This window comes from Schistocerca serialis, chromosome 2, assembly GCF_023864345.2.
Source record: "Schistocerca serialis cubense isolate TAMUIC-IGC-003099 chromosome 2, iqSchSeri2.2, whole genome shotgun sequence".
Taxonomy (NCBI): domain Eukaryota; kingdom Metazoa; phylum Arthropoda; class Insecta; order Orthoptera; family Acrididae; genus Schistocerca; species Schistocerca serialis.
The window spans coordinates 52,616,113-52,643,022 of NC_064639.1; the positions used below are offsets into that span (position 1 = coordinate 52,616,113).

At 41.5% G+C, this 26,910-nt stretch overlaps 1 protein-coding gene across 1 annotated transcript in view; it reads left to right on the plus strand.

Annotated features, from left to right (window-relative positions):
* The window catches only part of LOC126455722 (dynein axonemal heavy chain 3), a 1,249,696-nt gene that overhangs the window by 1,009,309 nt on the left and 213,477 nt on the right, over positions 1–26,910 (plus strand). Inside the window, exons 56-57 of the mRNA XM_050091491.1 lie at positions 5,283–5,474; positions 18,228–18,389. Of these exons, the coding sequence (XP_049947448.1) occupies positions 5,283–5,474; positions 18,228–18,389 (354 nt within the window). The remainder of the gene's footprint in view (positions 1–5,282; positions 5,475–18,227; positions 18,390–26,910) is intronic.

The window sequence follows — 26,910 nt, forward strand, 5'->3', positions numbered from 1 at the left end:
ACAACTAATACATGTCCTGCACTAGGGAACCAAAATTGAGTGTTAAGTGGAGAATTTGTAACTTCTTGTGTACTTTGTTACCCTTGTGTGTGTGTGTGTGTGTGTCATCCTTACCTCATAAATACTTTCTGGTCATCATTCTCAAACTTAATAACTTTTGTGGTCCTGCTATGTAGTGCCATATTTCCACACCATAGGCCTTCTTCAACTTTTGGCAACATGCAGGTGCTGGAAGAGAGCTTCAGTCTGTCCAAACTACATAAGCAGTTTGTGTCAACTCATCTATATTGTACATGCAGTGTTTATCTCGTGCATCTCCAGTTATGATAATGTATGAACAGCTTTATCTTATTTCATAGCTCATGACAGATTACAGCATACAAGGTGCATTCCATAAGTAACGCGACCAAATTCATAAAAGAAATCATTTATTGAATATATTCACACAAATATTCAAAAATTTTCAAAATAGCACCCTCTTGCGTTGATACACTTCTGCAGGTGGTGTTTCCATGCCTGGAAGGCCTCCAGGAATATCTTTTTCAGAATGTCCTTTAAAGCTGATGTAACATCTGCCTGGATGCTTTCAATCGTGTCCCAATGTTTCCTTTCATGACTCCTTTTAACCGAGGAAACAAAAAACAGTCAGCAGGAGCCAGGTCAGGACTGTAGGGAGGCTGGGGTCTCAGTCCTGGCCAGGCAGTCGTTGACATTGAAGGGGCTGTGACTCGGCGTATTGTCGCTTTGGCAGTGCGAGACCCTCCTTATCAGTCTTTTGAGCGCTTCCAAGTAGAAAGCTGAGTTCACTGTAGTCCTGGTAGGTACGAATTCATGGTGGACAATGCCTCTGATGTCAAAGAAGCCAATGAGCACGGTTTTGATCCTGGACTTGCTCATGCGTGCCTTCTTGGGGCGGTCCGACGATGGGGTGTGCCACTCTGAACTGCCTTTTTGTCTCAGGGTCATACTCAAACATCCATGACTCATCACCAGTGATAACTGAGTTAAAAAATGAGGATCATTTTCACACATTCCCAACATTTCTCGTCACTGAGGCACTCGCATATGCTTGTGTTTGTTAGTCAACACTTTTGGGACGAGTTTGCAATCACACACATGCGTCACATTTTTGTCGACTCGTGCGGTCGACGGCCGTCCACTGCGAGGTTCGTCGGTGATCTCCTCTTGGCCCTACATGAACGACTTGTGCCATCGGAAAACTTGTGATTTGGACAAGTAATCATTCCCAAAAGGCATGCCGAAATAATGGAAACATTTCGGTAGTGGACTTCCCAAGTTTAACACAAAATTTGATAGCGTACCATTGCTCTACAGAATGATCCATTGTGCTGTGTTACATAAACTCAAAACGGGGTTGACAGAAATGCACGTCCTGACTCTCTAGCAGCTCGCAGCTGAATGAGACAAAGAGCGTTTTGAAGCTAACACCCCCCTCCACTTAGCCCAGCTAGTTACAACACGCTGTGGTGTACCGTTGCTTCTGAAAAAAATTAGTCGCATTACTTATGGAACGCATTCTGTATACATGTATTGCTTTGCCGTAAGCAGACAAGAGAATGACAATTCTTAAAGTGATTTTTCTGTTGTTTATGATTGTTTAAATTCTTGCATGCACTGTTTTGCTCTGTGACATCCAAGTCACCATAATGTCCAAGGAACATACACTCCACCACAGATGGTGCCACTGTGCCTCGCTGATATCTGAAACTGACATGACTTACACTTAAACTGCATTCATAAAACAAATGCACACAGTCGGATGTTCTATGATTAACAGCTACATAAACTACAATTCCCCCCCATGAACCATGGACCTTGCCGTTGGTGGGGAGGCTTGCGTGCCTCAGCGATACAGTAGATGCAACCACAATGGAGGGGTATCTGTTGAGAGGCCAGACAAACATGTGGTTCCTGAAGAGGGGCAGCAGCCTTTTCAGTAGTTACAGGGGCAACAGTCTGGATGATTGACTGATCTGGCCTTGTAACATTAACCAAAACGGCCTTGCTGTGCTGGTACTGCGAACGGCTGAAAGCAAGGGGAAACTACAGCCGTAATTTCTCCCAAGGACATGCAGCTTTACTGTATGATTAAATGATGATGGCGTCCTCTTGGGTAAAATATTCCGGAGGTAAAATAGTCCCCCATTCAGGTCTCCGGGCGGGGACTACTTAAGAGGACGTCGTTAACAGGAGAAAGAAAACTGGCGTTCTACGGATCGGAGCGTGGAATGTCAGATCCCTTAATCGGGCAGGTAGGTTAGAAAATTTAAAAAGGGAAATGGATAGGTTGAAGTTAGATATAGTGGGAATTAGTGAAGTTCGGTGGCAGGAGGAACAAGACTTCTGGTCAGGTGACTACAGGGTTATAAACACAAAATCAAATTGGGGTAAAGCAGGAGTAGGTTTAATAATGAATAAAAAATAGGAGTGGGGGTTAGCTACTACAAACAGCATAGTGAACACATTATTGTGGCCAAGATAGACACAAAGCCCATGCCTACTACAGTAGTACAAGTTTATATGCCAACTAGATCTGCAGATGATGAAGAAATTGAAGAAATGTATGACGAGATAAAAGAAATTATTCAGGTAGTGAAGGGAGACGAAAATTTAATAGTCATGGGTGACTGGAATTCGTCAGTAGGAAAAGGGAGAGAAGGAAACATAGTAGGTGAATATGGATTGGGGGGAAGAAATGAAAGAGGAAGGCGCCTTGTAGAATTTTGCACAGAGCATAACTTAATCATAGCTAACACTTGGTTCAAGAATCATGAAAGACGGTTGTATACCTGGAAGAATCCTGGAGATACTAAAAGGTATCAGATAGATTACATAATGGTAAGACAGAGATTTAGGAACCAGGTTTTAAATTGTAAGACATTTCCAGGGGCAGATGTGGATTCTGACCACAATCTATTGGTTATGAACTGCAGATTGAAACTGAAGAAACTGCAAAAAGGCGGGAATTTAAGGAGATGGGACCTGGATAAACTGAAAGATCCAGAGGTTGTACAGAGTTTCAGGGAGAGCATAAGGGAACAATTGACAGGAATGGGGGAAAGAAATACAGTAGAAGAAGAATGGGTAGCTCTGAGGGATGAAGTAGTGAAGGCAGCACAGGATCAAGTAGGTAAAAAGACGAGGGCTAATAGAAATCCTTGGGTAACAGAAGAAATATTGAATTTAATTGATGAAAGGAGAAAATATAAAAATGCAGTAAATGAAGCAGGCAAAAAGGAATACAAACGTCTCAAAAATGAGACCCACAGGAAGTGCAAAATGGCTAAGCAGGGATGGCTAGAGGACAAATGTAAGGATATAGAGGCTTGTCTCACTAGGGGTAATATAGATACTGCCTACAGGAAAATTAAAGAGACCTTTGGAGAGAAGAGAACCACTTGTATGAATATCAAGAGCTCAGATGGCAAGCCAGTCCTAAGCAAAGAAGGGAAGGCAGGAAGGTGGAAGGAGTTTATAGAGGGTTTATACAAGGGCGATGTACTTGAGGACAATATTATGGAAATGGAAGAGGATGTAGACGAAAACGAAATGGGAGATAAGATACTGCATGAAGAGTTTGACAGAGCACTGAAAGACCTGTGTCGAAACAAGGCCCCGGGAGTAGACAACATTCCATTAGAACTACTCATGGCCTTGGGAGAGCCAGTCATGACAAAACTCTACCATCTGGTGAGCAAGATGTATGAGACAGGCGAAATGCCCTCAGACTTCAAGAAGAATATAATAATTCCAATCCCAAAGAAAGCAGGTGTTGACAGATGTGAAAATTACCGAAATATCAGTTTAATAAGTCACAGCTGCAAAATACTAACGCGAATTCTTTACAGACGAATGGAAAAACTGGTAGAAGCTGACCTCGGGGAAGATCAGTTTGGATTCCGTAGAAATGTTGAAACACGTGAGGCAATACTAACCTTATGACTTATCTTAGAAGAAAGATTAAGAAAAGACAAACCTACGTTTCTAGCATTTGTAGACTTAGAGAAAGCTTTTGACAACGTTAACTGGAATACTCTCTTTCAAATTCTAAAGGTGGCAGGGGTAAAATACAGGGAGCGAAAGGCTATTTACAATTTGTACAGAAACCAGATGGCAGTTATAAGAGTTGAGTGGCATGAAAGGGAAGCAGTGGTTGGGAAAGGAGTGAGACAGGGTTGTAGCCTCTCCCCGATGTTATTCAGTCTGTATATTGAGCAAGCAGTAAAGGAAACAAAAGAAAAATTCGGAGTAGGTATTAAAATTCATGGAGAAGAAGTAAAAACTTTGAGGTTCGCCGATTACATTGTAATTCTGTCAGAGACAGCAAAGGACTTGGAAGATCAGTTGAACGGAATGGACAGTGTCTTGAAAGGAGGATATAAGATGAACATCAACAAAAGCAAAACGAGGGTAATGGAATGTAGTCAAATTAAATTGGGTGATGCTGAGGGGATTAGATGAGGAAATTAGATACTTAAAGTAGTAAAGGAGTTTTGCTATTTAGGGAGTAAAATAACTGATGATGGTCGAAGTAGAGAGGTTATAAAATGTAGACTGGCAATGGCAAGGAAATCGTTTCTGAAGAAGAGAAATTTGTTAACATCGAGTATAGATTTAAGTGTCAGGAAGTCATTTCTGAAAATATTTGCACGGAGTGTAGCCATGTATGGAAGTGAAACATGGACGATAACCAGTTTGGACAAGAAGAGAATAGAAGCTTTCGAAATGTGGTGCTACAGAAGAATGCTGAAGATAAGGTGGGTAGATCACGTAACCAATGAGGAGGTATTGAATAGGATTGGGGAGAAGAGAAGTTTGTGGCACAACTTGACTAGAAGAAGAGATCGGTTGGTAGGACATGTTTTGAGGCATCAAGGGATCACAAATTTAGCATTGGAGGGCAGCGTGGAGGGTAAAAATCGTAGAGGGAGACCAAGAGATCAATACACTGAGCAGATTCCGAAGGATGTAGGTTGCAGTAGGTACTGGGAGATGAAGAAGCTTTCACAGGATAGAGTAGCATGGAGAGCTGCATCAATCCAGTCTCAGGACTGAAGACAACAACAGCAACAAACTACAATTTCACTTGTTATCATCTTTTGTTGACATAAGAGGGGGAATAGAGGAACGTGTTATTCCTAAGAATCCCACGTTACACCACACGATATAAATCCTCGAATTTTGTAGTAAATACCGTGAATAGACTTTGTGGTTATGTTGGCTTTCAGTGATTCTACTGCAGATTTCTTTTCTTTGCACAGGCTCTCTCTGAAGAGATTCAAGCCAAAGAAAAGGTGGCTGCAGCAACAGAAGCAGAAATTGATACTGCAAGGAACCAGTATGTGCCTGTATCCAAACATTCTTCAGTCTTATTTTTTTCCATCTCTGAACTTGCAAATATTGATCCAATGTACCAGTACTCATTGGTATGGTTTTTAAATCTTTATGTCCAGGTAAGTAATAATACAAAATTGTACACAGAAACATAAGTAAGTGGCAATACTAGTAATAAAACACACCTTTGGAATCAGTCATATGTCAGGAAAGGTTGTTTTGAATGGCAGTAAGAGCGTGTGCATTGAGGGTGTAAATGCACATTGGAGGTGGCATCGACAGTGACAAGCAGGGCAGTGAAGGGACAGGAGATGTGGACAGTTAGTATTGAGGACAGTTCCTGTCTTTTGTGAGTGGAGCTAGGTTGCAAGTAATTTTAGAAAGTATGGTGTTGGTTAGCAGTGCAGGGAGCTGAGGAGATTAGATAAAACAGTGCTATTAGATACTTGTGTTTATACTAGTTAGGTGTTGCCTTGACAATGTGGATTTTTCCCCCCTCTCTCTGCACTAAACAGGAGATGCTGTGCAGTAGATATGTTCATTTAAAAGGAGACTAAGCTATTGAACAGAGGTCTTCCTCACACTTAGGAAAAACACACACACACACACACAAACGGACACGGACGCAGCTATTTCTGTGTACTGAGGCCTGACTGAGATGAGTAGCTACCTCAGCTGGTGTGGGTAGTGTTGTAACAAAAAAGAATGTGAGTGGTGATAAAGAGGAAGGGCCAGCTGGGAGTTGGGGGTGGATGCTGTAGTGAGCAGAGACATGGTGGGGATGAGATGCTGGGCTGGTAAGTGCAGCGAATGGAAGCTGTATTGGAGGGGGGGGCACAAAAGTGGCAATGACTATACATGTGCCTGTGGCTACAGAATGCATGCATGAGGCTTGAATGGGAGCTGGTAAGAGATAGACACAGGTGGAAGACAATGACTATTGGAAGTTTGGATCAGGAGGGTCAGAGAAACGAATGCCTGTGATAGGACTGGAGTGGATAATAGTGGGAGGATGTGTGGGACAAGTCTTGTATCGTATTCTGCTGCAGGGATATTTGTCACAGTCTAGCGATGTAAGGGGTACCAAATTTGTTATAAAAGTCAGTAAATTACTCAATGGACAGCATTTTTCAGTATAGGTATTTCGTTCATTCCGAGCAAGTATTGATTCGTGATGTCATCGTCTAGACGCGAGTTGACTGTAATCTGAATCCATTTTAACAAACTAATAGTTTCTTTCAGGCGACAAAATTTTATTGATTATGAAATACCAGTTGTTGAGGTTTATTCAGAATGGGAAACGTTAATTAGTAATTGCAGACCATAATTTATCTGTTTAATATAAAGGTTTTTTGAATTTTGTGTGCTTGAGAAAGTGTGAATTTATGTGCGGCTTTCACTCTGAGACGATTTATCACTTAGAGTGCTAAAAGTGCACGTGTACAGCTTGCTGACTTGCATGGTGAATTTTATTTTTTGTGATTTTGACCTGAATGCAGCCAAATCCAGTTTCATTTATTCTTTACAGGAGATAAACACATCATGTTATTTCAAAAGAGTCGTTTAGCCCATTAAGGAAATCTGGAACCTGTGGGCTCGATTTGAAATACGTTACACACTAGTGCGTGATTGAGCTGTCCAGTGAATCGCATACAATAGTTGCAAATGCATTTGGACTTAATGCACAAAGTTGGAAATTAATTTTGAGAGAAGTTCTGATTTCGACGAAAATGAACCTAAGGTTTATTCAAAATATCGAGGTTCTGTTTTAATTGAGACACATATCACCTCGTTGTTCACGTTGCTAGCAATACTGTAATGCAGATTAATTAATTCATTAGAACTATTTGCGATGTAATAAGTCCCATTATACATACAAACTGTTACACGAAATTTGCTGACCACATGAGAGTATGAGAGTGATTTTATTTCCAGAAATGCCAATAAACCAGTGGTTTCAAAAGTTAAATTACTAACTGTTGTGTAACTTCATTGATTGTCCCACTCCACTACTGAACGTGTTGTATCGTGTCTCTTCACAAGAGATCTCGAGAAGCCGGGATAAACAAGAAACAAGAAGAAGACTAAAGAAGAGGCATCGGTATAATGGGACAATGGATTGGGGGACAGGTGATTAGAGGTGAGCAAGGATATTGCTTACATTAGGTGGGTGGTGGAAAACCACTGTAGGATCGATGGGAACGATAATGGGAAGGATATTTCTCATCTCAGTGCACAACAAGAGGTAGTGGGAACCCTGGAAGTGGGTTTGATTCAGTGGCTCCAGTTCTGGGTGGCACTGAGTCACCAAAGGAGTGCTGCTTTTTGACAGGACAGTGGGTATGTGAGGGATTGCAGGTGGCTGGGTCGAACAGGGGCAGGGGATCTGTTTCTGAAGAAGTTGGAGAGGGTAATTATTAAAGGCTACACGGACATGCTTGGCTTGTAAAAAGGGACTGTTCATCACTGCACGTGTGACAACCACAGGTGGCTAGGATCTGTGGAATGGATTCTTTGGTGTAAAATGGATAGCAGCTGTTGAAGTGGAGGCATTGTTGGAGGTTAGTAGGTTTGATGAAGACAGGGGTACTCATTTAATCATCTGTTAGATGGAAGTCAACATCAAGGCAGCTTGCTTGTCAGGCAGGGGACGACCAGATGAAGTGAATTGGGGAGAAGCTGCTGAGAAGTAATGTGGCTTGGGTGTCTTCACCATTAGTCCAGATCATTATATCATCAGTGAATCCATACCAGGTGAGTGACATGAGAGTGTGGGTGGCTAGGAAGGATCCTCCTAGATCACCTGTTAAAAGTTTGATGTAGGGTTGTGCCATGCTGGTGCCCAATGCTGTTCTGCAAATTTATTTGTGGGTGATGCCTTCAAATGATAAGTAATTGTGGGTGAAAATATAGTTGGTCAGGGTTTCCAAGAAGGAAACTGCAGGTTTGGAATCAGTCAGCTGTTGGGAAAGTTTGTTTTCAGTGGCATAAGTGCATGTGCATTGGGGGTGTAAATGCTCATGGAGGTGGCATCAATAGTGATGAGCTGGGCACAAGATGGTAAAGGGACAGTAAGTGTGGATAGTCAGTAGCTGAAATGGTTTGTGTCTTTTAGACAGGGTAGGTAGCTTACAAACAATATTGGGAAGCATGGTGTAAGTAGCAGAGCAGGGAGCAGTAGGGGTTAGGATTACAATAGACTTCAGTGAGAGGGTTGACTTGATCTAGGTATTTCAGGAAGGACAGGAGATTGTGCTAGATTTATTGAATGGGACTACTGTGGCAGGGCCTGTAGGTGGATGTGTCTGACAGCTGGCAGAGTCTCTCTGCTAGTTAATTCTGTTGTCATAAGCTGGATTAGAAGTTTGAGATCACTTTTTAAGTGATGTACTGCATTTCTTTCTGTGGATGTGAGGTCAGTGTCCCTGTTGAAGATTTGGGGAATGATAGTGATGCAAGTTAGAGGTTGGAAGTTCTGGAAAGTTATCATGGGATGATTTGTGGCAACTGTGATTGGATTGTAGACAGCTGGAGGAGTAGATTTGGTAAGAGAGGGTTGTATCATGGGTTTAGGTCTAGTCCAGTTGGTAAGGTTGGTGGCAAAAATGTGTTTAACAAATCCAGCATGATTGAACATGGGAGTGGGGCAAAAGCTGAGACCTTTGGGGAGAACTTATTCTTTTGCAACACGGAGGGTATTGGAGCACAGTTTCATAACTGTTTTTCAGGTCTTTTTATGCTCTGGCTTGTGTAGGGTAGTGGAAGGAAATTCTGATGATGTGACAGATGTAGTAGGCCCACAAAGTATAGCTGTCAGACAAATCCAACTACAAACCCTGCTGCAACCAAAAATCCTTGTTCTGTCCCAGAACCTTTCACCTGAGTCACTACACCCCACACTCCTACTTTCTATATGCTTGCTATAACGCATAAATACAATCACCCATTATTGTTTGATACTGCATACATGGGCAGAATGTCTGCCGTTATGCACCAATGCCTGCAGCCTATTACTTCTAACTTATCCTCCTATACAAAAGGCACTAACTGTTTCCTCCACTGACTCGCCGCAGTTCCTGTTCCCTTACCACCTGGTGCCCTGCACATCACTGTCGATGGCACCTCCCTGTACATTTACATCCCCAATGCGCATGTTTTCACTTTGACTGAAAACAACATTTCGCAACAGCTTACTGTCACAAAACCTACAATCCATTCCTGGACGCCACAGCCAAGTGGATTCTCACCCACAGTTTATTTTCCTTTGAAGGCATCATCTACGAGTCTGCAGAACAGCATTGGTCACATGTATGGCACCATCATATGCGACCTATTCATGGGCAATTTAGAGGAATACTTCCTAGCCACCCACAATCCCGTATCAGAAACCTTTTTCAGATTCATTGTGGACATCTTCACAATAGGGACCAAGGCTGTGGATAGCCTATCCACATTCCTACAAAATCTTGACACCTTCTCCCTCATTCACTTGAGCTTGCCCATTGCCACCCGACAAGATATCTTGCTCGCTGTTGACTTCCACTTCACACATGATTCTGTCAGTACCCTCATCTACTTCTAGACTACCAGCCACCAACAAAATCACCATTTCACCAGCTGCCAGCAATTCCATATCAAGAAGTCCTTTGATGGATAAATGGATGGATGGATGGATTCAAAATCATTGGGCCTCAAACAACTTGGGCATTAGCATCCTTTCAAAGGTTCAAGTTGTTGGTGAATGAGTGGTACCCGTGTTAAAATGGAGATCTAAGGTCATATATTAATAGCAACAGCAATACAAAATGTGACATACAAATGTCAGTAGATTTAGTCATACCATTGTCACATGTTAAAAGAATTAATCAAACAGAGGAACTCTTAGTAAGAAGGCTGGTTGATCACGGAACTGAAAAGATCAGCTAGCCACTAAGAAACATATTAAAATCTCCATCCAATTAAATTGGGCAGGAGTCCTGATGCCAAATGAAATGTCAACAATTATCTGCCGTTGGTTCATCATCACCTAAAATGTGGGGGTAAGTCCCTTAGCAGACCAAAGGCTTCCCTTCTAACAAGCATATAAAACACAGGACATCAAAATATGATGCAGCGTGAATGTGACACCACAAACACTCCATTCCAGTGAGTCTTGGCACAAAAGATGTGTGTGTGTCATTGGACAGTGACTGATATAAATGTAAGTGAGGATCACTTTGTCTATTTGTGGAGTTTGAAAGGATGTGTACCATGGACAAATAGTCAGTTTGACTGAACACAGTTTGTTGTTACCCACTTCCAGCCACTGCCGTTCCCACTCAGCAACACTTGCTTTGTCACCAGTGACTCTACAGGCTACAGAGGGATGTAAACTTGAGGTGTGGTAGTTTTCTACTCTGTCATCTTCATCATAATCCTTGATTCCTATGAATCCATGGAGGTAGCAGAAGGCCATCTCTTTCTTCTGCTTATGCAGGAGATGGACAGTGTATTGGAGATGAGCTGGAAAAATTTGCTGAATAGCCTGCAGAGCAATAGTGTATCAGTCCAGACAAGATACCTATCTCCACCAAGAAATGCCAGGTGCTCCAGTGCCTCCTTAGCCACTCGCAGCTCTGCATAGTATGCTGAGACGCGGTTCAGTAGGCAGAGTTTAGTGACAAAATGTGAGAAGATCCCCCCTGCTTCTATCCACTGATAAAAACCAGCATGTGGTGTGGATACTTTGGTAAATGCTGCTAAAAAAAACAGTTTTAAAACTAAAGGTGGAGTGGTGAGCTTGTTGTACTACATCATGCCCAAGTTAAGAATGGGGCTGTCAGTCATCCAGGGAGCAGATTTACTCCATCCCAGCTTAAGAATTGGTATGTCTGATACACCAAGTTGTCCAAGATATTCCTTCTCACATACAAAATAAGGCTCAGTAGCCTTGTGACTGTTAAACCTCCATGCTATGAGAGGTGCAGCTCTGACATTGACAGAAGTATTGTAAGAGATGCACTGCACTTTATTTACATGTCACACCACAAGTAGTTCTCACAAGATGGGTTCTGTAGAATGTGACCGAGCTAGACTGATCTCCTCCCCAGTTCTTATCACTAAGTTGTTTTAAAATGTTTAGGGTCTTTAGGCATCTACATTCCAAGTCACAGAGGTGTGGCAACTGTGTTATCCTCTGATGAAAGACGAGGTCTGAGAAATTTATTGGACTTTTAAATTATAAGGTGCTTCTCCTCGGCTGGAGTTTTGGATAGGGAAAGCATTTATGTGAACAATTGAAACAAACACACACTGTTTTTTCTGTGGAGAACTTAGAACTAGTGGTATCAACCCATTTGCCCACCCCATTGAGTGTTAGCAGTAGTTGGCATGTAATAGTCATGAGACTGGAAAAAGGGCACAATATCACAAAGTTATCCACAATTAAGGAATAACTGACTAGATTCCTCTTTATGGAAGAGATACTATTAATCACTATAGCGAAAAGGATAATGATCAGAATTCTACCCTTAGGAACACCATTCCCTTGAGTTAGCACCGATACTGGAAATATCCTCCAGTGGGGAAAGACTGTGACAACATGGGCTGATTCCAGGAAAACCCCATTCATGCAGCTGACAGTAGATGTTGAGCCTACAAATGGTATCACTGGCTTTCTCCAGGTCGAGAAATATACTAATAAACTGCCGTTTGTCTAGGAATGATTCTTATATTGCACCCTCAAATTGGAGAAGATTGTCAAGAGTAGACCAGTAATTCCCAAATTGGATAAGTCAGAACAATCCCCTGGTTTTGAGAGCCCACACTAGGCATTGGTTTGTCATCCACTTGAGGGTCTTTCCTACACAGCTAGTGAGCAAAACTTTCCCTTTACTATCTGGAGATAACCTGTTCTTCCCTGGCCTTAGAAATGGGATCAGAGTGTCCTCCCGGCTCAGATCCACATAATAGCTCTCAGCCTATATTTGACTGAAGAGCATAGGAGGAACTCTTTTGCCTCCATTGGTAGGTGTCGTTAACATCCCATATTAAATCCTATCAGGACGTGGAGAAATATCATGTGTAGCAGTTAGTGCTGACTGTAGTTCTCACATGAAGAAAGGGCAATTTTATGGCTCTGGCAGTTGTCTTGTCCATTTTGCTCCGTTTGTTCCCTCTGTTGGTGGAATCAAGGACTGATGAAATAAGTGGAAGTGAAATCACAAAAGTGTTTTGCCAATGCCTGTGCTACTTCTGTAGCTGCTGTTTGAATACCAACCACTGTTTAGTATGGCAATTATTGGGCCTGGACGTTCGGTCCCTGATATCTTCTGAACTAACTCCCACACCCTCGCTGCTTGTGTGAAATTGCTAATGGACATTAAAATTTCTCTCCATGCCTTGTGTCTGCTCTCCTAAATGAGTCACCTACAAGTATCTTTAGCCTCAGCAGCTGAAACACTGTGAGGTTGTCTCCACTTAGTCTGTTCCTGAACCTACTTAATGCAGCATGCCAGTGCCTAATTGCTAAATGACATTCCCCATTCCACCGTGGGATGTCTTTTCTTCTAGGTTGGCCATAAGTTGTAAGAATGGGGGAATCAGTAGCAAGGGACATAATACTTGTGTTCTGGTACACCCACACCTGGTTGCTATCACAGTGTGGGAATATGGCCACTCAGCTCTATAGTGGCCAGTTCGGCCAACTGAACATCCAGTTAGGTGGCCCCCATTCTCTGCACTTTAGTCGCTGCTAGATGAAGCCAGATGTGAAAGTGGTCACTGGAGTGTAAACTCGTAACCACTTCCCACATAACAGTACCTGTGAGGGTAGGAGATCATAGGATGAGATCTGTATCAGACAGTGACGCAACAGCCATGCAAAAGCACATCATATTCCCTGTACAAAGTAAACAGATGTCCTCTGATAGTAGCAGTCTCTCAACTGCCCGACCCGTGGGGTAGACAGTAGAAGAGCCCCAGAGCACATGGTGTGCAATGATATCACCACTATCCTCCCCATCACTCCCACAGCGGTATTACACTGCCCAACTAACCTCCACAATACCCTTGTCCATGCCTATTCCACCTGTCTCTCAACCATTGCCCCATGGCACATATACCTGTGACAGGCCCAGATACAACAACTGTCCCATACATCCTCCCACTTCCATCTACTCCATTCCTAGCTCAGGCATTATCTACCCAATCAAAGGTATAGCCACCTGTGATCTACCAACTAATTTGCAACCACTGTGCCACTTTCTACATGTGGATCACAGCTAACATGCTGCTCAAGAGTATATTCTTCCCTGTAATTGACTGTTTCACAGCCTGTACTATCCAACACCAGGTTCTCTGAACTGTGCAGGTGGGAACTCTCCCTGCAGCATGTCCTTCATTTCTCTTCTACATCTACATCTACATGGATACTCTGCAAATCACATTTAAGTGCCTGGCAAAGGGTTCATCGAACCACCTTCACAATTCTTTATTATTCCAATGTCGTATAGCGCACGGAAAGAATGAACACCTATATCTTTCCATACGCGCTCTGATTTCCCTTATTTTATTGTGGTCATCGTTCCTCCCTATGTAGGTCAGTGTCAACAAAATATTTTCACATTTGGAGGAGAAAGTTGATGATTGGAATTTTGTGAGAAGATTCCGTCACAATGAAAAATATCTTTCTTTTAATGATGTCCAGCCCAAATCCTGTATCATTTCTGTGACACTCTCTCCCATATTTCGTGATAATACAAAACATGCTGCTTTTCTTTGAACTTTTTCAATGTACTCTGTCAGTCCTATCTGGTAAGGATCCCACACCGTGCAGCAGTATTCTAAAAGAGGACAGACAAGTGTAGTGTAGGCAGTTTCCTTAGTACGTCTGTTAATTTTCCAAGTGTCCTGCCAATAAAATGCAGTCTTTGGTTAAACTTCCCCACAACATTTTGTATGTGTTCCTTCCAATTTAATTTGTTCATAATTGTAATACTTAGGTATTTAGTTGAATTTATCGCTTTTAGGTTAGACTGATTTATCGTGTAACCAAAGATTAACGAGTTCCATTTAGCACTCATGTGGATGACCTCATACTTTTCGATATTTAGGGTCAACTGCAACTTTTCGCGCCATTCAGATATTTTTTCTAAATCGTTTCGCAGTTTGTTTTGATCTTCTGATGTCTTTATTAGTCGATAAACGACAGTGTCATCTGCAAACAACCAAAGACAGCTGCTCAGATTGTCTCCCAAATCATTTATATAGATAAGGAACAGCGAAGGGCCTATAACACTACCTTGGGGAATGCCAGAAATCACTTCTGTTTTACTCGATGACTTTCTGTCAATAACTACGAACTGTGACCGCTCTGACAGTAAATCACAAATCCAGTCACATAACTGGGACGATATTCCCTATGCAAGCAATTTCACTAAAAGCCACTTGTGTGGTACCATGTCAAAAGCCTTCCAGAAATCCAGAAATATGGAATCAATCTGAAATCCCTTGTAAATAGCACTCAACACTTCATGTGAATAAAGAGCTAGTTGTGTTTCAAAGGAACGATGTTTCCTAAACCCATGTTGACTGTGTGTCAATAGATGGTTTTCTTCGAGGTAATGTTTGAACACAATATATGTTCCAAAATCCTGCTGCATATTGATGTCAACGATATGGGCTTGTGATTTAGTGGATTACTCCTACTACCTTTCTTGATTATTGGTGTGATCTGTGCAACTTTCCAGTCTTTGGGTACGCATCTTTCATCGAGCGAACGGTTGTATATGATTGTTAGGTATGGAACTAATGCATCAGCATATTCCGAAAGGAACCTAATTGGTATACAGTCTGGACCAGAAGACTTGCTTCTATTAAGTGATTTAAGTTGCTTCACTACTCGAAGGATATTTACTTCTACATTACTCATCTTGGCAGCTGTTCTCAATTAGAATTCTGGAATATTTACTTTGTCTTATTTTGTGAAGGCATTTCGGAAGGCTGTGTTTAGTAACTCCACTTTGGCAGCACTGTCTTCGATAGTATCTCCATTGTTGTCGTGCAGAGAAGGCATTCATTGTTTTTGCCACTAAGATACTTCACATACGACCAGAATCTCTTTGGATTTTCTGCCAGGTTTTGAGATAAAGTTTCGTTGTGGAAACTGTTATAAGCATCTCGCATTGAAGTCCACACTAAATTTTGAGCTTCTGTAAAAGACCACCAATCTTGGTGATTTTGCGTCTGTTTGAATTTGGCATGTTTGTTTCATTGTTTCTGCAACAGTGTTCTAACCCATTTTGTGTACCAGGGAGGATCAGCTCCAGCATTTGTTAATTTATTTGGTATAAATCTCTCAATTGCTGCTGATACTATTCCTTTGAATTTAAGCCACATCTGGTCTACACTTATATTATTAATTTGGAATGAGTGGAGATTGTCTCTCAGGAAGGTGTGAAGTGAATTTTATCCGCTTTTTTGAATAGGTATATTTTCAGTTATTTTTGGAGGATTTGGGGATTACAGTATTCAATCTCGCTACGACAAACCTGTGTTCACTAATCCCTGAATCAGTTTTGATGCTTTTTATTAACTCAGGATTATTTGTTGATTAACTCAGGTTTATTTGTTGCTAAGAGGTCAAGTGTGTTTTCACTACTGTTTACTATTTGTGTGGGCTCATGAACTAACTGTTCAAAATAATTTTCAGAGAATGCGTTTAGCACAATTTCGGATATTTTATGCATACCTCCGGAATTGAACATGTATTTTCACCAACATATCGAGGGTAAATTAAAGTCACCACCAACTATTATTGTATGAATCAGATACATGTTTGAAATCAAACTCAAGTTTTCTTTGAACCTTTCAGCAACTGTATCATCTGAATTGGGAGCTTGGTAAAAGGATGCAATTATTATTTTATTCTGGTTGCCAACAATGACCTCTGCCCATACTAACTCACAGGAAATACCTACTTCAGTTTCACGACAAGTTAAACTACTTCTGACAGCAACAAACACGCCACCACCAATCATGTATAGCCTATCCTTTTGGAACACCGTTAGGTTCTTCGCAAAACTTTTGGCTGAGCTTATATCCGGCTTTAGCCAGCTTTCAGTGCCTATAACGATTTGAGAATCAGTGCGTTCTATTAGCACTTGGAGCTCTGATACTTTCCCAACACAGCTCAACAATTTACAACTGTTATACCAATGGTTCCTGTATCTACGTTCTTCCTGTGTTCAGCCTGCACCCTTTGTGACTGAAGCCCTTCTTGTGTTTTCCTAAGACCCTCTAACCTTAAAAACTTCCCAGTCACGCCACACAGCCCATGCTACCCATGTAGCTGCCTCATGCATATAGTGGACACCTGACCTATTCAGTGGAACCCGAAACACAACCACCCTTTGGCGCAAGTCGAGGAATCTGCAGCCTACACGGTCGCAGAATTGTCTGAGCCTCAGATTCAGACCCTCCGTCGAGGAATCTGCAGCCTACACGGTCGCAGAATTGTCTGAGCCTCAGATTCAGACCCTCGACTCGGCTCTGTACCAGAGGTCTGCAATCAGTCCTGGCGACTAGGCTGCAAATTCTCAGCTCTGCTTTCCTCTTGCAAGCAAGACTGGCAGCCTTTACCACTTCTGTTAGCCGCTCAAAGCCAGAGAGAATCTCATCTGATCCAAAGTAACACATATCATTGGTACCGACGTGAGCAACCACCTGCATTTGGCTGCACCCTATGCTCTTCATGGCATTCGGGAGGACGTTTTCCGCATCTGGAATGACTCCATCCGGCATGCACATGGAGTACACATTGGTTTTCTTACCATTCTTGTCAGCCAAGTCCCTAAGGCGTCCCATAACGTGCCTAATGTTGGAGCTCCCAATTTACCCTCCTGATCCCAACCTCCAATAGTCATTGTCCCCCACCTGTATCTATCTCCTTCCTACCTCCAATTCAAGCCTCATGCAAACATTCTGTACCCAACACAGCTTCTCTTTGCTGCACTTAACAGCCCAACACCTCATCCCAACCATGCCTCTGCTCACTACAGCATCCCCCCCCCCCCCCCCCTCGCTCCCTGCTGATCCTGCCCCTTCATCCTCCAGTAACTCACTATCTCAGTCAGGTCTCAGCACTTGTAAATGGCAGTGTCTATATGTGTGTGTGTATGTTTTTTGTGTGTTTCTAAATGAGAAGCCCTTTGTCCTTTAGCTTAGTCTACTTTTAAATGTACTTGTTTACTGCTCATCATCTCCTTGATGTGATATGAACCATTCTATCCTAATTCATATTGTTGTAGCTTCCTGTTTAGTGCAGAGAAGAAAACATAAACAAAAACAGATTGACAAGGCAACATTATTTAGTGAGACATGAAATGTCTAACAGCATTGTTTTGTCGAAGCGCATTTCCTGCAGTAGAATTACATGTTTTCTAATACATCACATGATTACAAGTGAAAGACGATCATAAATTAATATAGTGTCATATACTTTCAAAGCTAGAGCCATGTACATTAACTTTATTCCTGTATCTGAAAGCAATACATATGAAAATCTAAACTTTAATGTTGAATTATTTTTCATTAAAATACTAATCTTGAAATCTGTCTTTAAATTCCAGTCAGCCATGCTGTATTTGTTGCACTAGTTTAAGGATGGGTGAATTTTTTTTTCTTGCATAGTAATACCAGCAAAATGTTATTAAAAATAGTAGTTGTTAAATGATTTAATTCTTTGACATGTCAGTCACTGCCCAATGTTGAGCACTTAAGAGTTTCTTTCGTTAATTTGGAGTTCTTTTTTTAAAAAATCAAACTTAAAGTAACACTAACCAAAGAATTAATTTATAATCTTAAAATTTAATGAAGTCTGCTTTATGTTCCAGTCAATAGTGAACAGTGTTCCATCAGATAATTTGGAAATCCGCATAGGAAATCTAAATAGTTACTTCACAAGCAGCATTTACAAGAATGTTTGCCGTTCACTATTTGAAAAAGACAAACTGATTTTTTCCTTAGTCCTGTGCATAGGTATCTTGCGATCAAAGGTTAGTTCCTTCAGTTTCTCAGTAAACTTTTTATATCTGTATCTAAGTGTATTAGTTTTGAATGTAGATTTCATGATTCCTTGAAGCACAGCATGATTATTATAAAACATCCTGTTCATATAGTTGTTATGTATATTTTGATAACTCAGTTAGTGTAAACATAGATTTGTAAATCACGAGTCTGTATGTCAAAAACATATTATAAGTTGCTTTATTTTCCACTAGAAATGTTTTGTATACATGGGAGATACATTATTAAACTTTCATAACATTGATGTGTAACATGTGATCGGAGACCACATGTACCAAACAAATATAATGCCATTGATTATGCTTTGCAATAGAGTGAATAGGTGTCTGTGACATTTTTTAAGCATTCTAGCCTTGTTGGGAGCTGAAGTTTAGATATCTGTGGTTAGGAATTTACTACTCAGCCAAAGTCAGATTTTTCCATTGCACCTGGACTTTCATTAATCCCTTTTAACAGTGTTTACTTTTTATTTTGTCCACCGTTTGATAAAGAATGAAATGGAAGAATATTTCTTTTGTCTTTAACTTGGTGTTTATTGTCTGCTCACTCTACTTTTTTCCTTTTGTATTCCTTCTGTTATTATAGTTTCGTATTCCATTTGTCTAACTGTCTCATTCTTCATTGAAAAGTTTTCAATCTGCTTGCCTCCCTAATTTACTGATTGTCATCTGTTGAGCAATATATTATTAACTGTCCAGGGATATAGATGTGGTCTGCCTCTGTTTGTTATTTTACCTTGTTTGTTGCTTAAATGACACCTTAAATTTTCCATTCTGATTAGAATTTTGCAAATTTTAAGATTTCCTCAATCTTCTATCTTCATTCTGCTTATTGTTTCATATATTAGATCCACAAACCTGATGGAGCATTGTGACAAAATGTATGGGGGATAAACAGTAGATACAAAACACAAATGGTGTATCAAACACCAGCAACACTCCTGCCTTCTACAGCACAACCAATCTGCTTTGACTGAATGTAGTATTACTGCTGACCATTTCATGGAGTACAGAAAAGTACTGACAAAAGCCTCATCCTCTGAGTTTCATTGGTCAAGGAAGCTGTGGGAATGCAATTTGCAGTCAACCTCCTCAATCAAGAAGAAGGTTTCCAACTTTACAATCATAGACAATACTTATTTCCCGTCTTCGTTCTCAAAGGAATTACTTTCCTGAGCGTTTGCTGCCTTGTATTCCAACACATATGTGCTATTTTAATAAATAACCACATAATTTGGAAGCACTATGAATTTGTTAGTGTGGCATGTGCAGTGTTCTATTCTTAGACACATAAATTATTATCTATGACTGATTCTCTTGTGATAGTTGTTCTATCTCTGATGCATGGGAGTTTAGTCTACAGTGCATTTGTATGAGGTCTCTTAAAAAAAGTCCAGAACATTTCTAATTTTGCACCAAGCGTGTGTTGGAGTGAGATGTGGGTTGCATCCCTGCACACGCCTGTGATAATGTGTAACTGCCATAAGTTTAATTTTTGTATGTCTGCTAGTTATTGTTCAGTGCTGTATTGAGCAGAACATTGTGTCACACAGTTTGTAAATTCGAGATGGCAGACATAGAGGGGCAGCAAAGCGTCTGCACTAAATCATATATGAAATTCAATAAAGCCTTTACAGATAAATACTGAATGATATGGGAAGCCTACAGCAATGAGTGCTTAAGCCGTACTTGACATTATGAATGGTTCACATGGTTTAAAAATGGTCCAACAGAAGTTACAGATGAGTCTAGTTTAGGATGCCCTTTGACATCATCCAATGACGTTCTTGTCAGGAGTTTCAACGAAACTGTGCATGCCAATCGAAGACTGACTGTTCGAGAGGTTGCAGATGAATGTAACATTTCAGTTGGATCATGCCATGAAATCCAGACAGAGCATCCTGAAATGCATGTTGCTGCCAGTTTCGTCCCACGGCTCATGAGTCAAGACCAGAAAGACCTTAGCCACACCATCTGTGAAGATCTTTTGGATCACAAAAATGAGAACAGGAGGTTGCATAAGAAAATCATAACTGGTGATGAGACATTGGTCTACAGTTATGATACTGAGACCAAGGTTCAGTCTTCACAATGGGTCGGGGAAGATTCTCCTATACCAAAGAAAGCTCATCACGTAAGGTCAAATGTCAAAGCCATGCTGATAGTTTTCTTTGTAAAAATGAAAATAGTCAATTATTGACAAAATTATTTAATTGGATGGATAAAAAATCTAATCACCAAGCAGTGGCAGAACACACACATATATGATGGTTGTAATTGTCAATCTTTCAGAGCCAGTGGCTCCTTCTTCAGGCAGAAGGCTTGAAGGGGAAGGAAGAGGGTTGAAGGAAAAGGATTGCATAGGTCTAGGAAAAGGGGTAGATTTTGGGACATCCCTGACCCGCAGTTCTAGGCGGCTTTCCCGAAATCTACCCCTTTTCCTTGACCTCTCCAGTCCTTTCCCTTCGACCCTCTTCCTTTCCCTTCAACCCTTCTGCCTGAAGATGGAGCCACTAGCTCCAAAAGCTTGCCAATTATAATAGTCTTTTATGTGTGTGTTCTTCTGCCACTTGGTAAGTAGATTTTCATCCATTCAATTAAATAATGATAGTTTTTTTTTAATTTGTGCCACAGAGACAAACTGTTAATCGATGGTCCTATCAGGACATATTGCGACACTTGCAAGGAAATGTGAGAAGGAAACGGCCTGAAATGTAGCAAGACAATTCATGGCTCTTGCACCATGATAATGCATCCACACACTCATCCCTGTTGGTGTGTAACTATCGCAAAAAAATGACACACTGTGTTGCCTCCATACTCTACAGCCCTGGCCCTTTGGACTTTTTTTTATATCAAAAGTTTTGTTTACTTGTTTATTTCATTTGCACTGAGAGTTTTACTGGTAGTGTGGATTAAGACTGAATTAAAGAGCTTCCTGTTGGGCACATCTTACTCCATTAAAGAGCATCTTCACAAAAAATCTTAAAATTAGTGTTTTATGGCATTTTGCAAGGGCTGATCAACAGACTGAAACTGATTTTTTCCTGTGGCTTCCATTATAGTTTCCTGCCTGTACCATGAATATTTGAAAAATGTGGGGTTTTGTGTATAATGTCTAGAGGTGGCAGCACTCGTGTATTGGTAGGTTGGTAATAATCCTCTGGTCTGTAGACACTGTTTGCTTTTCACATACAAAACATTGGAGGTGATGTGGGAGGAGCAGTGTAGTGCAATAAAATTCCATGTTCGGTTAAACCATATGGCCACTGAAACTTATGAAAAGATGTAGCAAGTATAAGGTGAAGATGCACTATGATGTGCAACAGTGTTTGAGTGGTTCAAGGACTTCACAGAAGGCTGACTTGTCTATGTTAAGCAAGGTGGACCTGGTGTTTTTTGGCTTTTGTTGTGGCTGCAGTCAATGTCAAAACAGTTACTGTAATTATCAGTGAGGACCAGCAGAATTTCATATTGCAGCATCTTTACGATTGTGCATGATCGTCTCTATATGACCTAAGTTTGTTCCTGTTGAATGCCATGGCTGTTGACTCCCAAACAAAAGGCTGTGTGAATAGAGATGAGCTGTGAGGTGCTGTGTGTCATTGTTTACAAGAGAGGGTGCATTTCTGGAATTATCAGCAGTAATGAGTCGTGGCTGCGTCATTACTATAGTGAAGGAAAATGAGCTAGTACAGTGTGGAAATCGCCAGGTTCTCCAACATCAAAAGAGGCGAAAGCTGTTCCATTTGCATCGAAAATGATGGTGAGCACCTTTTTTTACTGTCATGAAATTATTTAGCAGCATGTGGTTCCTCCTCCCACAGATGTTGCAACAGCATACTACATGTCAGTATTGGCTAAACTGAGGAAGCACATTGCAAGGAAATGACCAGAATTGTGGCCTCACACTGCAAATTTAGTCACACAGTTTCTAGCTCAGGTCAACATTACCTATGTACCACATCCACATTAAAGCCCTGATCTTGCGTCCTGTAATTTTATTTCATTCCCATCACTAAAGGCAAAGCTTCAGTGCATTCAGTTTGAGAATTCTGAAACAGTGCTCTAGAAAAGGAAGGCAATTCTCAATAATCTGCATCATGTATTCTCAATAATCTGCATCATGTATTTGAGGACTGGAAGATATGCTATAAAATATCCATTCAGGTAAGAGATAAGTTGCTCATGGATGCCTAGACTGTATGGGAGGGTTTTTTTGGTGTGTAAGTGTTGAAAACTGTCAAAATGAAGATACTCTTGGTGGTTAGTGTGTTTAATGTGAACAAAGGTGTATATGAAGCCATCAGAAAGGTGGAGGTCAATGTCTAGGGTGGTGGCATGCTGGTCTGAAGAAGACCATGCGGAGTGGATGGGAGAGAAGTTGTTGAGTTTGTGAAAGGATGTGGATAGGGTTCCTCGGACTGGAGTCCAGATTATGAAAATATCATCAGTGAACCTGAGTAGAACCAGGTGAAGTAAATGGAGGAGAAGCTGTTAAGGTTCTGGAGAAACGTGATAGGGTGTCCTCATCTTCGATCCAGACAGAAAGATGTTATCGATTAATCTGAACCAATTTAAAGGCTTAGGATTCCGGGTTTTGAGGAACAATTCCTCTAGATAGCCCATGAATAGGTTGGCATTGGATGGTGGTTGCCCATAGCTGTACCCTGGATTTGTTTGTAGGTAATGCCCTTAAAGGAGAAGTAATTGTGGGTGAGGATATAGTTGGTCAGAGCAACTAGGAAAAAGGTTGTTAGTTTGGAATATGTTGGGCATTGGCAAAGATAGTGTTCATTAGTGGTAAGGCCATGAGCAATAGGAATGTTAGTGTACAGAGAGGTGGTGAGCAGGGCACCGTGTGGTAAAGGGACAGGAACTGTGGAAAATTGGTGGAGGAAATGGTAGCTATCTTTTATATAGGAGAGTAGGTTCCGGGTAATAAGTTGAAGGTGCTGGTTTACAAGAGCAGAGGTTCTCTTAGTGGGGGCACAGTAACCAGCCTCAATGGAGGATCCTGGGTGGTTAGTTTTATGGACTTTAAGAAGCATGTGGAAGGTAGGAGTACGGGGAGTGGTAGGGGTGAGTAGAGAGATGGACTCTGGGGAGAGGTTCTGGCATGGGCCTAAGGATTTGAGTAGTGACTGGAGATCCTGCTGGATTACAAGGATAGGGTCACTGTGGCAAGGTTTGTAGGTGGATTTATCTGACAGCTGGTGGAGTCCTTCTGCCAGGTAATCCTTGCAGTTCAGAACAACAGTGGTGAAGCCTTTGTCTGCAGGTAGGATTATAAGCTCGGGATTGGTTTTTAGATGGTGAACTGTAGTTCTTTCTGCAGATGTAAGGTTAGAGTGCATGTTGAGGGATTTGAGGAATGATGGTGAGGCAAGGTTTGAAGTTAAGAAATTCTGCAAAGTTAGCAGGGAATGGTTTGCAGGCAGTGGGGGTGGATCACAGTTGGATGGACGAGTGAACTGAGATAGGTAAGGTTCAGTATTGGTCTCTGGTTGAGTCTGATTGGGATTGTTGGTGTCAAAAAAGTGTTTCCACTGTAGGGACTGGGAGAAGGAGAGCTGAATATTGGAGTGGGGCTAAAGGTGAGGCCTTCAGAAAAGACTGATATTTCTGTGGGACTAAGGCTTCTGGAGGAAAGGTTCATGACTGTGTTGTGGGTCTGTTTAGGTTCTGGAATCTGTGAAACCAGTCATGTGGTCTACAAGCTATACTGCAACCAATGTGGTGTATTCTATGTAGCCATGAGAACCAACAAGCTGTCTGTCCGCCTGAATGGCCACGTACAAACTGTGGCCATGAAAGAAGTGGACTACCCTGTTGCTGAACACTCTGCCAAACATAATATCCTTCATTTCAATGACTGCTTCACAGCCTGTGCCATATGGATCCTTCCCACCGACAACAGCTTTTCTGAACTGCGTAAGTGGGAACTTTCCCTGCAATACATCCTACGTTCCCATAATCCTCCTGCCCTCAACCTTCATTAATCACTGTCCTCACCCATCCAGCCTCTTCCCTGTTCCCATTCCAGCACTACACAGCCGTCATTCCACCACCACACCCAGTCTTTTTATTTCTCTCCTTTTCTGCTACGTCCCCCCCCCCCCCCCTCACCACTGCCCCCGTCTAACCTGCAGTACTTCACCCCACCATACCACCATACTATTCCTCCCCCTCCCCACCCTAGCCTTATCCTTACCCAAACCCTGTCACCACTCCCATCATGCACTGGTGCTGCTGCTCGCAGTGTGGTGTCAGTTGCCTGAGACTGCAGTCGTTTGTGTGTGTGTGTGTGTGTGTGTGTGTGTGTGTGTATGTGGGCGCGCACGCGCGTGCGTGTGCACGCACGCGCATGTGTGTGTATTGTTGACAAAGGCCAGTGGCTAAAATCTTCAATTGTGAGAGTGTTTCTGTTGTCTCGGTTTGCGACTCAGCATCTCCTCTATATGCTGAGTAGTAACTTTCCTTCCCATAATATTGTTACCCCCCTATGAACCATGGACCTTGCCATTGGTGAGGAGGCTTGTGTGCCTCAGCGATACAGATGGCCGTACCGTAGGAGCAATCACAACGGAGGGGTATCTGTTGGGATGCCAGACAAACATGTGGTTCCTGAAGAGGGGCAGCAGCCTTTTCAGTAGTTGCAGGGGCAACAGTCTGGATGATTGACTGATCTGGCCTTGTAACAGTAACCAAAACGGCCTTGCTGTGCTGGTACTGCAAACGGCGGAAGCAAGGAGAAACTACAGCCGTACTTTTTCCTGAGGGCATGCAGCTTTACTGTATGGTTTAATGATGATGGCCTCCTCTTGGGTAAAATATTCCAGAGGTAAATAGTCCCCCATTCAGATCTCTGGGTGGGGACTACTCAGGAAGTCGTTGTTATCAGGAGAAAGAAAACGCGTTCTAGGGATCGGAGCATGAAATGTCAGATCCCTTAATTGGGCAGGTAGGTTAGAACATTTAAAAATGGAAAAGGGTAGCTTAAAGTTAGATATAGTGGGAATTAGTGAAGTTCGGTGGCAGGAGGAACAAGACTTTTGGTCCGGTGAATACAGGGTTATAAACACAAAATCAATAGGTTTAATAATAAATAAAAAAATAGGAGTGTGGGTAAGCTACTATAAACAGCATAGTGAAGACATTGTTGTGGCCAAGATAGACACGAAGCCCATGCCTACTTCAGTAGTACAAGTTTATATGCCAATTAGCTCTGCAGATGATGAAGAAATTGATGAAATGTATGAAGAGATAAAAGAAATTATTCAGGTACTGAAGGGAGACAAAAATTTAATAGTCATGGGTGGCTGTAATTCGACAGCAGGAAAAGGAAGAGAAGGAAACATAGTAGGTGAATATGGATTGGGGCTAAGAAATACAAGAGGAAGCTGCCTGGTAGAATTTTGCACAGAGCATAACTTAATCATAGCTAACACTTGGTTCAAGAATCATGAAAGAAGGTTGTATACATGGAAGAACCCTGGAGATACTAGAAGCTTTCAGATAGATTATATAATAGTAAGACAGAGATTTAGGAAATAGGTTTTAAATTGTAAAACATTTCCAGGGGCAGATGTGGACTCTGACCACAACCTAGATAAAAAGACTAGGGCTAGTAGAAATCCTTATGTAACAGGAGAAATATTGAATTTAATTGATGAAAGGAAAAAATATAAAAATGCAGTAAATGAAGCAGGCAAAAAGGAATACAAACATCTCAAAAATGAGATTGACAGGAAGTGCAAAATGGCTAAGAATGGATGGCTAGAGGACAAATGTTAGGATTTAGAGGCTTATCTCACTAAGGGTAAGACAGATACTGCCTACAGGAAAATTAAAGAGACCTTTGGAGAAAAAAGATCCACTTGTATGAATATCAAGAGCTCAGATAGAAACCCAGTTCTAAGCAAAGAAGGGAAAGCAGAAAGGTGGAAAAAGTATATAGAGGGTCTATACAAGGGTGATGTACTTGAGGACAATATTATGGAAATGGAAGAGGATGTAGATGAAGATGAAATGGGAGATACGATACTGCATGAGGAGTTTGACAGAGCACTGAAAGACCTAATTCGAAACAAGACCCCAGGAGTAGACAACATTCCATTAGAACTACTGACAGCCTTGGGAGAGCGAGTCCTGACAAAGCTCTACCATCTGGTGAGCAAGATGTATGAGACAGGCGAAACACCTGCAGACTTCAAGCAGAATATAATAATTCCAATCCCAAAGAAAGCAGGTGTTACAGATGTGAAAATTATTGAACTATCAGTTTGAAAAGTTACAGCTGCAAAATACTAACGCAAATTCTTTACAGACGAATGGAAAAACTGGTAGAAGCTGACCTTGGGGAAGATCAGTTTGGATTCCATAGAAATGTTGGAACGGAATGGACAGTATCTTGAAAGGAGGATATAAGATGAACATCAACAAAAGCAAAACGAGGGTAATGGAATGTAGTCGAATTAAGTCGGGTGAT